This window comes from Pelodiscus sinensis, chromosome 1, assembly GCF_049634645.1.
Source record: "Pelodiscus sinensis isolate JC-2024 chromosome 1, ASM4963464v1, whole genome shotgun sequence".
Lineage (NCBI taxonomy): Eukaryota > Metazoa > Chordata > Testudines > Trionychidae > Pelodiscus > Pelodiscus sinensis.
Window position 1 is genome coordinate 207374838 of NC_134711.1, and position 12614 is coordinate 207387451.

The 12614-nt window shown below is 39.4% G+C and overlaps 1 protein-coding gene across 7 annotated transcripts in view; it reads right to left on the reverse strand.

Annotated features, from left to right (window-relative positions):
* Positions 1 to 12614, reverse strand: part of CNKSR2 (connector enhancer of kinase suppressor of Ras 2) — a 377408-nt gene that overhangs the window by 280650 nt on the left and 84144 nt on the right. For 6 of the 7 annotated variants that reach the window (XM_075913326.1, XM_075913323.1, XM_075913322.1 and 3 more), the window contains one exon: positions 10502 to 10704. In XM_075913326.1, coding sequence (XP_075769441.1) covers positions 10502 to 10704 — 203 coding nt within the window. Of the gene's footprint in view, positions 1 to 10476; positions 10705 to 12614 lie in introns of those variants that run through there. The other variant, XM_025187589.2, reaches the window with a different exon arrangement.

The window sequence follows — 12614 nt, forward strand, 5'->3', positions numbered from 1 at the left end:
ATTTCCTTAATCTACTTTCTTGGTGTGAAATTTAAGAAGTCCTACTTTTTACTGAGGAGAACATTTGTCATAAGAATATAAGAACGGCCATATTGGGACTGACCAAAGGTCATCTATCCCAGTATACTGTCTGCCGACAGTGGCCAATGCCAGGTGCCCCAGAGGTAGTGAACAGAACAGGGAATCTTCAAGCAATCCCTCTCCCATCATCCATTCCCAGCCTCTGACAGAGGCTAGGGACACCATTCCTACCCATACTGGCTAATAGCCATTGATGGACCTAACCTCCATGAGTTTATTTAGTTCTTTCTTGAACCCTGTTAAAGTCCTAGTCTCCAGAACCTCCTCTGGCAAGGAGTTCCGCAGGCCAACCACCATGCGCTATGTGAAGAAAAACTTCTGTTTGTTTTAAACCTGCTTCCTATTAATTTAATTTGTTATTGTTTCCTAGTTCTTATGTTATGGGAACAAGCAAATAACTTTTCTTTATTCACTTTTTCCACACCAATCATGATTTCATAGGCCTCTATCATATCCCCTCCTTAGTCTCCTCTTTTTAAGATGAAAAGTCCCAGCCTTTTTAATCTCTCCTCATATGGAACCCATTCCAAAGTAGATTACCTACTTTTTCTTCTTATTAAACATAGGTAGAAAGAATAGGGCTTCTAATTCACTTTTTTACTCTATTTCACATACAAGACACCAGAATGGCAAATTATCAAGATGGTATGTATTGCAGACAGTTAATTCTTCTCTATGTATCAGACTGACAGATTGGAAAATATAATCTCACTACCACATGATGCTTTTGTTCCCATTTCCTAATGTTTAAGTCGATTGTAGCAATAGTTTAAGGGTTTTTTTATATGTAAGATGTGGATAGTAATAGGGAGAAAACAGATCATGTTACAGTATAGAAGCTGTGAAAGACAGATTGATTAATCTATCCACATGTGGCTAGGACAAACAACACAGTAAAAAATCCAATGTTCCCTCATAGAAATACCTAGTACACAAATTAACAGCCTTGTAAAAATACTGTGGATGTTACTGTACAAAATATCAACTAAATTTTCCTTCAGTTCTTAATTGAACATTTCTCAGCTATATTATGGTAAATGAGACACAACCCTCACTGACATGGACCCCGACTGAGAAGAAGAAAGACACTCCCCATATTTCCCTCACACATCAGAGCCTAGAGGGCCCCAGACTAGTAGGGTGGAGGAGCGGGGGGAGGGGCTGGAGTGCCAGTGCAGGCTCCCCAGTGCTGGGGGGGGGGGGGGACCCTGAGCCTCAAGGGCCAGATCCAGGTAAACTGGAAGCTGCATCCAACTCTCCAAATACACACACATTTTATGGAATACACAGACATCACTATTATTATTTATTAAGAACCAATAACATTTCTCTCGTTACTGTATAACATACAACATACGGATGACTCATGCCCCCCCAGCATTTACAACCTAAACAAGGGAGACTAGAGGAACGTATTGGGAAGCTCAGACAACAGTATTAATTAGGAATTTTCTTTACAGCTTATTATATTGACTCATTCTGGATCACAGAAAATAAGTGAGACACTAGGTGGGAGATGTAGTCTCTTTCATTGGACCACCTTCTATTGTGAGCCACATGAATAAAGATTTACAAAGTGTTTTGTTTGTCAGAAAAACAGCAGCTTGGTGAACTAGGAAGGCATTCTAAACCAAGTGCCATGTGGGAAAACATAGATGGATGCAGGAAAAGAGGATAAACTGAGCATCAAAATTAATATAATTGGTGGAACAAAAGAGGCAGGTGGTGAGAGACCATGTATACGTAGTCTATTGTAGTGTTACTACATGTCACAAAAAGGCCATTCTCCTCTAAGAGTGTTCATGAAACAGTGGCATTATAATGTAGAACATGAGCATCTCTTCTGGAAGCTAAAACGGTGAATATTGCCTTTACAATCTAGTCTGCCCATGCAAGAACCATACAATCAAAGTTATTATGCTGGGATGTGATCAGAAGAAATAAGTCCTCTCAACTGAAACTTGAAAGGTCCTTGCTTTTGCAGGAGTTAGTGCATAGGCATAACTGAGGAACTGGAAGTTCCTTGCCCAATTTTAGGTGAAGATAAAGACAACATTTTTGTCTAGAAGGTAAACATACAGCTAAGCCTTAAACCAGGCAGCATGGTGTTCTTGTGTTCTGAACTGGACTAAATTGGGACTCATTTCAGGTTTCAGATCCTGGCTCTGATGTACACTTCCTGTGCTACATTTGCAAAGTCACTTAAGCTCTCTGTGCCTCAGTTCACCACCTTCAAACTGGGCTTAATTTTTTTTTCCCCCTCACAGACTGCTGTGTGGATGAGTAAATTAATGTTTGAAAAGTCCTCAGATTCACCAGTCAAGAGTTCATTTTAGAACTTTAGGTGGGACCACAAAGATATGGATAATAGAAAGTAGTGGGGGAACCGCTTGGAAACAGCGTGAGGAATAAACAAGAGACCAAAAGTCCCAGCTGAAGAAAAGATGACCAACAAACTCTGCTGCACTGCTCTACAGTCAGGGCTTCTGTGGTGTTCTCTCAGGTGGCAGCACTATGATGTCACTGTTCTGCAATTTTTTTTAACGGGACAAAGTGACAAAGGCACACAACTGAGAGGAATGCATGGGTTTTAGAACCTTAACAATGATGCTGGAGATGGAAACAATAGCTTGAGCCCTAGAGTCTGATTGAGTTTACAATGCTCGCAGAAAGAAAAAAACAACAACTGATTAAATGCATACTTTGATATGGAACGCCTCATTTACAATTAATGATTACAGAGAAATTTTAATGGGGCTGTGCAAGAGTGCTCCTGTGCAAAATTTTGTAAACAATTCTGCTGAGAATCCAAAAGATGAAAGAGCTGAAATGAACTGGCAAGGCTAATAGGAATAAAAAAATATTTTTTCAATAAAGGCATCAAATATGATCAGATAACATCATACTCAGCAGAGTAGTACATCTCTTTTAAAAAGTGGATATACACCATAGAATTGCTCTACTCTCAGACTTCAATGGTCTTTTGCTCCCTAACCCAGTGTGCTGCCTAATCCAGTGTTCCTTAATGTTGGGTGCGTCTACACTGCAGGATTTTTCCAGGAAAATGTGGACGCTTTCTTTCTAAAAAGTACATTGCTTTTTCATTGCACTTTTGCTGTGTGGATGCTTTCTTTCAAAATAAGCTTTTCTGGAAAATCTCTTTCGGAAAAGCTTTTTCCGAAAGAAGCTTGCAGTCTAGACATAGCCATTACGTTTCTATCCAGTCCATGCACAATTTTTAACCTCAGCTTTATTTTCCATTTAATTTATCATCTCATATTTAAACTGTCTCAGTCATCGCTGTGCTTTCTGCAATTCATTTTCAAAGGTGAGTGTTTTATTGTCTTTTTTCATCCCCTTTCGCAGTTTTTTTCTATTCATTCAGTTTGTTTTCCTTTTAACAGAGCTTTTTTATTGCCATTGTTCCAATTTTCCTAGATCTTTTGTCTGTCTATTTGTTCCTTTGAACATCTTAATAAAAACATGTAAAACAGCACTCTGTTAATTACAGTAGCTATTTCACCTGTCTTCAGTTCTGTGTTATCAATAACTTAGTGCTTCATGGCCAGAAAAAAAAAGCAGTGCTTTGCCAATGTGATTAGAGTGCTTAGTTGTTTTTTCCCCTCCTCTCCTATTTCAGAGAGGATTTTAATTTTAAAAAGTGCCCCCATTTTTGAAGGGTATGTGTTATGGCTAATAGATAGCCATTCAATAGAGATACTGAGAAATACATTCCATGGGACTATTACAAGTGATCTTTAGAGAGAAAATGAATGTGAGGCGATATCTTTATTGTACAAACTTCTGTTTGTTAGAGAAACAAGTTTTTGAGTTTACACACTGCTTTTCTTCGAGTCTAGAAATACTCAGTTTTGTACATACTGTTTAACATATGTACTTAATAAATATTTCAAAAGATGCAAACAATTGATCTTTGTAGTTAGGTACGAAACAGACACGGCATAGTAGAGTCCCTTTTATAGGACAGAATGCATGAGTTTTATAAGAAAGAAGAACAAGGAATCTATAGCATAGGAAAAGAAGAATTTATAAAGAAGCCACATATTGATAATTTCATGAAAAACATTTCCGTAAATGCAGAAACAATGGCTCACAGTAACTTTGAGAAAGGTTTTAATAGTAATTGTATAGGATACCCCGAAGGGCTCAACGTAATTCTGTAATACCCAAAACTTATTTCTTTAAAAAAAAATACATCCATAAATAGGGGTCAGTCTGATGTAAGCCAACAGAAAGCTGTGATTCTGTTTGGTTGCCAAGGCCAGTATTCCAGACCAGCAGTATCTAAATATACCCAAAGATGAGTTAAGAAAACAAAGATCTAACAGGCAAATATCAGAGGAACAGAGAAGAAAGAGTATAAAATATGATTATAAAACATTAGGACAATTTCCTTTCTAACAGTAAAGGAGATTCTATGGCTTAGATTCAGAGGCTATGTCTACATTGCACTCTCTTGCGCAAGAACATATGCAAATGAGGTGCAGCGATATTCATTATTTTCAGGCAAAATGGCTCTTGCTCAAGAGGGGTTTTTTGCGCAAGATGGAGCAGTGTAGACTGATCCTTCTTGAGCATAAGTTCCTTGCACAAAATGGCACCTCATTTGCATATGTTCTTGCGCAAGAAAATGAAATATAGAGGTAGCCAGAAAGAAGGAGGTCAAAGTGCTCGTGGCAAGCAATCCCCCCTTAATCCTCTAACCTTGATACTTTCCAAGGTGTTTGGATCAGATGGCACCTGAAATAACCAGAGTGACCCATCTAGAAATGCAGGTTTTGAATCCTTCTGCAAAAATTCCCAATCCCTACTATTAAATTAAGCCAAAAGACTTTTAAAACGTGGCAAAAATAGATATTGTAAACTATCTCCTGATGCTCATTGATTTCTGGTTCTGATCAGTCACTGGAAAAAGATAATTCCAGAGGAATGGACCCTCCACAAAGAATGAAACTGATACCAGCTATAGCTCATTTAATCCTGGAAACCAACTATGAGAATAACTCAACAGATCACAAGTCTCAACAGATCATGGGAAAAAAACCAATCTCACAGATAGCTGGACCCAACTCATTCAGGTCTTTATAGGCTGTAACCAATAAGTTCAGAAATGAAAAAAATGCTAGTGAGCAGATGTGCTCTCCACCCCAGAAGCAAACTGGTGCTTTTAGGTTCAGCTGGAACCACTAGTTTTGTTTTGTTTTTTTCAAGCAGCCCAGGTAGATGCATCTCAGTTATCCACCGTGGATGTTACAATGGCATGTATCATTGTGTTAATGTCCACATTATTCCTTTTAGTTTATTGCTCTCCCACAGATGAAAATAGGTGTTATCAGCCATAGCTGTAACCTGAGGGTACGTCTAGACTACATGCCTCTGTCACCAGAGGCATGTAGATTAGGCTACCAGACATAGGAAAATGAAGCGGCAATTTAAATAATCACCGCTTCATTTAAAATTTACATGGCTGCCGCGCTGAGCCGACAAACAGCTGATCAGCTGTTTGTCAGCTCAGCCTGATAGTCTGGATGTGCGGGTGTTGACATCAAAGGTATTTGTCGACCACCCAGGTATGCCTCCTGGGATGAGGTTTACCTGGGTGGTTGACAAATACCTTTGATGTCAACACCCGCGCATCCAGACTACTGCGCTGAGCCGACAAACAGCTGATCAGCTCAGCGCGGCAGCCATGTAAATTTAAATGAAGCGGCGATTATTTAAATCGCCGCTTCATTTTCCTATGTCTGGTAGCCTAATCTACATGCCTCTGGCGACAGAGGCATGTAGTCTAGACGTACCCTTAGAGTCCAAGGACAGAAATATATCAAATCACTCCAAGGCTGCAAACTACTGTCAGACAGGAAGCATGCTAATTACCCTCATCCTTTCACATAGCCCTGGTCTACACTAAAGAGCGTTCATATTAACAAGCCCATTATTTTGAAATAACTAGCTGGGTTTTTTTAAATCTGTATGCCTGCTTTCCTTGGGGAATAACATTATTTCAGTTTTGTTATTTTGGGAGTTATTATTTCGAATTAAGTTATTTCAAAATAATTTCCTAGTGTAGACATGCCCTTACATGACTCCCTTTCATTTTATAGGTGTGAATGTCTATGCCCAATTAATCACATATGTCCACCCACCTCTTGCTGGAACTGAGAGCACAGTAGTGAAGCTACATGAAAAATAAGCTTTGATATAAAATGCAGATTTCCCCAGGGCTAGTTCTGAGAAGCAGTAAGACACTTCAGCCCGACTGGCTATAAAAGCATCATGTAGAAACCGTCTTCCAGACTTCAAGGCCATAAAGAAACACTAGAAAACATTCTCACTGAGAGAAATCTATCAAAAAGTACTGCAAACATTCAGCCCATTTTATCTTGGGTTGCAGAAATGTTATAATGGTTGGTGCAAAAGCAAAGTGTGGGGCTCAGCTTTGACTGTCAGGACTAATAGAAACAAAACCATATCCATGTAAAAGGGGGAAAAAAAAATCTCACTCTCCCTGCCAGAGGCTCCAGTAGCTATTTAACAGGAAATGTCAGACTCCTATGGATCCACAGATGTTTATGCTCTTAAGGAGAAAGAATACATAGACATTCAACGCCTGCCCCCTTTGAACATCTGAATGAGGAAAAATGGGCCCACTGAATCAAAAATATTATATACTAGAAGAAAATCTAAAAAATTCAAAAAAATGTACACAAGAATGTTTAAATTACACGTCTCTTCAAAATACCTGTTTACTGTATGTCTAAGTGAAATTAAAATATTGTTTCTAGAAAGTTTCATACAGGTACTAAAGACTACATTTTCAAAAGTAGCTTCTTATTTTGGCTACCATAATTTCCGAGTGCCTGAAATCTGATACACCTTGAGATTCTGTTTTCAGAAGTGCAGAGCACCCTCAGTTCCAGATGAGCTCAAAAGGGCAAGTAACAGAAAGTAAAACGGAGATGCATGTTTTATTAATGATCTCTTAATTTTTTGTTTGGCTGTTGTTTACTATAAACTTTGTTTAATATAATGTAGCTCCCTTTATAAATACCCTTACGATTTCAGTAAGGCGTGACAGGGCATGCATTACTGCACCGCAGCTACACTTATCGGAGGCTTTTGGCTGTTGTGTCTAATTCCAAACCATTGGCACAACTTTGGACATCATGTCACACATTAGCTCTGACATGCAACAACTATTGTGTTTCACTTGGAATACTGAAACTGATTATTCCTCAAGAAAAAGCATGAGGGCATGTGTGTTTTCCTCTGGAGTTTATGTTTACAGAGGTGGAGAAATCAATTATCAGCTGACCCCATCACCTTCTAAGAGTCTCTTGCCGTCAGTAAGTGAAGCACATCTATTTTATAAACTAAAATCAATAGCACTACAAGTGTAATGGACACTTTACAATAGCTAGGACAATTATATTTTAGAAATAATAAAACAATGTATTTAATTGTTAATTTATTTTAAGATGTTTTCAGTTTAAAATCCCTATATTTCATACAACACAGCAATTTTTTTTAGCCAAAAATTGTGTTGTGCATTTTTAGTGGCAGGAGTGGTGCAACTGTATGTATAATTATACACGTTGTAATGTGCTGCAGCAAGTAGGCAGGAAACCATAGCCTTATGTTTATTGGCATCATTGACGATTAAGACAGCTAGGTCTTAAAGTATTTATGATTTACCCTTAAAGAAGAGCTAAAGTATTAAGGCAAGTTAAAACTAGAGAAACTGCAGGTCAGTTTGAAATGTAACTTTTAAAAATCAAGTTGTCTTTAATGATGTTGTACTTAGCAGAGACTTAACTAAAGGTTGACATTTTCTTCACCAGGACACTCTGGTCTGGCAACATCTGTGGTCAGGCAGGACCATGGATGTTCCAGGACCAGAAAGTCCTAGTGGAGGGCTAGCACCAGAGCACAGGCAGTCAGGCACTGCAGCAGAAGGCTGGTATGCACACACAGGCAATGGAGATGCCTGGCGCAGCAGTGAGAGCCCGGCGAGGAGAGGCAGCAGATCTGCCAGGCACAACAGCGGGAGGTAGGAGCGATAGCAGGAGCCCAGTGTGCAGAGGCAGCAGGGCTTCCCGTTAGAGCAGCCGGGGGGGACAGGGCAGCAGGCCCAGTGAGGCAGGGAGCCAGCTGAGAGGGTAATGGTTGGGCCGGGGCTAGCGGCAGGGAGGCCAGAAATGACCACCCCAGTCGGCAAAAGCCCTCATCTGAGGTGGGTCAGGTCCCAAGGGTGCTGGACCAGGAAAGTCCAACTGTATTAGTGTCCTTTGTAAGCACAGATATCTGAAATCAGAAAACATTTCAAACAATATTTTAAACAAAAAATGGGCTTAAGGGGAAAAAACTACTATTTTTTAAATGCGACAAGGAGTCCCGTAGCACCTTATAGACTAACAGATGGATTGGAGCATAAGCTTTCATGGGCAAAGACCCACTTCGTCAGATGCATGCATCTGACGAAGTGGGTCTTTGCCCACGAAAGCTTATGCTCCAATCCATCTGTTAGCCTATAAAGGTGCTACGGGACTCCTTGTCGCTTTTGCAGATCCAGAGTAACAAGGCTACCCCTCTGATTTTTTTAAATGGTGTCTAAGTTTGGCTCCTGAGTACATATTTAGGCATTTAAGTAAACAATGAGCTATTCAAAAATGCAGAACTGGTAGGTCAGTGGAAACTTCTACACGCTCTGCCTTTTGGAACACCAGATTATACCTGCTAATAAGTAAATAATAATACCCATCTCTTACCCAAGGCTTTTAATCAGGAGAGCTCAAAGTGCTTTACAAAGCTGGTAAGTATGATTCCTCTTTTATATGGAAGCAGAGGCATGCTGACTTGCCCAAAGTCACCCAGTAGGCTAGGAGCAGAGCCAGGATTACAATCCAGATCTCCCAAATCCTCTTCAATGCTAAATATGGCTTTAGAAGTCCAATAATAGGGCACCCATTTTTTTACAAATCCTGGTTGAAAGTGTCCTGGAGCATGGTGGGACAAGAGAGCCTTGAGCTCCCAGCCACTGCCACTGTTACTGCAGTAGAAAAAAAACCCCAGACCCTTTAAATCACTGCCAGAACATCCCACTGCATGTTCTGGGTAGCACTAAAGGCTGCCTAACCCCAGCCCCACGCCTTCTGGAGGCCTGCAGCAGGGTCCCCACCTGCATCTTGCCCAGGATCCTGGATAGACTATCAACCCTGTGGCCTGGTTATATTGCTATTGCCAAACTTAGAGCAAAACCTAGTATCTATATTATTTATGCCATAACCAACAAATTATTTCTTAAACTGTGAGTTTAACCCAATCTTTTCAAACTTCTAGAACAACAGTCAATGTTACAGTTCCTACAGCAAAAGCAGGACTTTGAAGAATACATTCTTAAAAGCTGGACAGCTGCAACAAACCACTTATGTCCAGAGAGTTTCTTTCAGGGGACAGAGGGAATTTTCAAAAGAAAATGACAAAAAAAAAGTGTCTGGATTCTCAGAATTTCCTACTCCCGCAACTTCTTTTTGCTTAATATCCAGTATTATCATAGCTTCAATGGACGAATAAGGACTGCCCTTTACCAACTGCATTTTCAAATCAAGACAAGACAAGACAAGCAGCCTATTTATGGCTGACTATAAAACGACTGTTTTTTACAGAGCCATATCCTTACAAGCAAAATAATTTTACTACTTAAGAAATCACAATAATCATCTTTGCTACCTGGAAAGTCTCAGTGCCATTAGGAGTAAAATTTCAACATACAAATGAGGTAAGGAGATCACGCCTAGTCCTGGACATTTGCAAAATATTGTAAGGGCATGATTCAGCTTCCATTGATTTCAATGGAATCTTTCCATCAAGTCACTGGAGTTTGATCAGGCCCTATGAGCATAATAATATCAAAAACAGTTGTTCAGAAAAGTTCTATTTGTGTCTAGAGCTTCAAAGACATTCTGTAACAGCATGTAAATCCTGAACTGCAACCATGGAACCATGGAACAAAGTATTAATGTTGGTACAATGACCAATAGGTTCAAAAATTTTACCAGCTCAATAAACACCAAAAGAACTTGTTTGAATTAAGCCATACATTTAAAAGTGTTTGTTCCTGCACAAATACAAAAATTCATTCATTTTCCTTATCCATTTTAGCCACAATATTCAATTCCAAATGAGCCTAGTTTTACAGTATATTTAAATATATGATACAGAGTGCAGTCCAAACTGCATGTTAAAACCTCATCTTTTTAAAAAGTCAATTTAAATTTCCATTCTTTAAAGTCAAATGGTAGATTTAGGTTACACTTTAAAGTCAATATAAAATTATAAAAAAATTTCTTTTGGGTGTGTGCATGAACTGGTTACCTGGGAAACATTTGGGAGATTTTACCTGTCCAACCAAGCCAGCAGACTTTTAGCTGCTCCAATAAGATCCACCACAGAGGTCAGGAAGTCATTTGGTAATTTTCGGCTGGTCCTGCCATCATAGTGACCGCTCCTCCTCCTCCCAGTTATAAAGTTCTGCAGATTTTTGGCAGATGCATTTAGCTTGTGAGAGAGGGTTTTTAGATTTTCTGTTTCCAAACCATAGTTCTGCATTGAAAAGAAATAAAATTAAAAGAAAGTTACCTCTACATCTTGGCAAAAAGTACTGAGAAACAATAATAATGCTCTTATGCTTGGAAATTTGGCCATTCCTAGTAATTAAGGTAGGAACATGTCTATTCATGAATCTTTTTTTTCTTTTGTTTCTGGCATATTCTGTTTCTAAAGGTACAAAACAGAAATGAACCTCACCCCTGCCCCAGTTCATCTTTTTTAACTATTTTAAAGAAAATATCAGAACTATCATTGAAAAAGTAATTTAAAAAGTTATTCTGCCCTGAAAAGTGACCATGTAACAGTACTGCATTACTACTCCACACATCGGATGATGCCTATATTTACTTGCCTTCAGCTCCTTACTTTACGGTTAGTCCTACTGATTTTCAGTGGGACCACTTCTTTAGAAAGATACTACTCAGCATACAAACTTAACCTGCTATACTCTAAGTCACATTTGTTGACTTGAGTTTTTTACTCCTTCTTACCCTTTTAGCAGTACAGCAGACCTATGGAAGAGTGAGTATACTACAATTCTGACTCATTCAACAGTATTGTTAATTTTAATGCCAAATTCTGTACTGTAGTCCCTTTTACTCTGCAACACTTGTGACTTAAAATATGGACCCCTCCCATATGCAGCAAATGCTCACCAAACAGAGCAATATTATCTGATTATAAATATGTGATCATCCATTTTATGGAAGTATTTCTGAAAAATGCATCATGAAATGAAACAATTTTCATATATAATACTCATATTATTAGCTGTACTTATACCTCAGAATCCAGGAATGATTGAGAGGTCTTTTTGTTCAAAGTATTGCACAGGATATGAATTCTTATCAGTTACAATTAACTGGCAGCCCAGCCATGCTGGAGCAGCCCTATGTCTGAGGTGGACGGGGGTAGGGTAAGAGATGCTCCATCCTGACTGGGCCTACAACACAGTGTGGTAGGCCTGTCCATGATGGAGCAGCCTGCCCACTCATAGCTGGTGGCCGCTCCTGCCACGCCCCTCCCATTTAAGTGGTTAACAGACAGTTAAACATAATATTTTATCAGTTAACAGATTAAACAGGATTTTACATCCCTACGTATCACCAGGCTAAATCAACATTGGGTTTTCCAAGTTTCTTACCATTCAATTTTCAAGTTTTCAGCCATTTTGACTTTACAAATTTTACCCATATGGTATATAGCTATAGTAAGGAATGTACCTATGTCTTGCTAAGAGCCCAAGATCATTGAGATAGCAGAGCTAACTCAACGAATCACCACTCTTACTCTACAGCTAATTTGTATGGAACAGTTTCAATAGCTGTATGACAGAGATTGCATAGACCGTGCATTATTTGATCCAGCTACCACATCTGTGTGCCTATGTGCCACAGCCATGCAGCACACACAAGAGTTGCCCAGTGCAACTCAATCACCTACACAACAAAACCAGCATACACAATAACCCCCAAGCACAACCACTTCTTCCACTAGCTTCTTCTTCTAGCTTCTTCTTCCACTCCACTTCTTCCACATAGCTTCTTCCACTATTTGATCTGAGGAAGTGGGTCTGGCCCACGAAAGCTCATCATCTAATAAACCATCTTGTTAGTCTTTAAAGTGCTACATTGTCCTGCATTTTGCTTCAAGAGTTGCCCAGTGCAACTCAATCACCTACACAACAAAACCAGCATACACAATAACCCCCAAGCACAACCTAAATGAAAATCAAACACACACACATCATCACCACAATCAGCACACACAGTAACACCAAAACTCACACGGAAGCCTATGATGTTTGTAGAGTCATTGTGAAGCAGTGGCCACAGCTACAAATATGTTTGAGTGCGCTTATCCTTCAGAACGTCACCAAGTTCAATCACTAGGTTCTATGATCT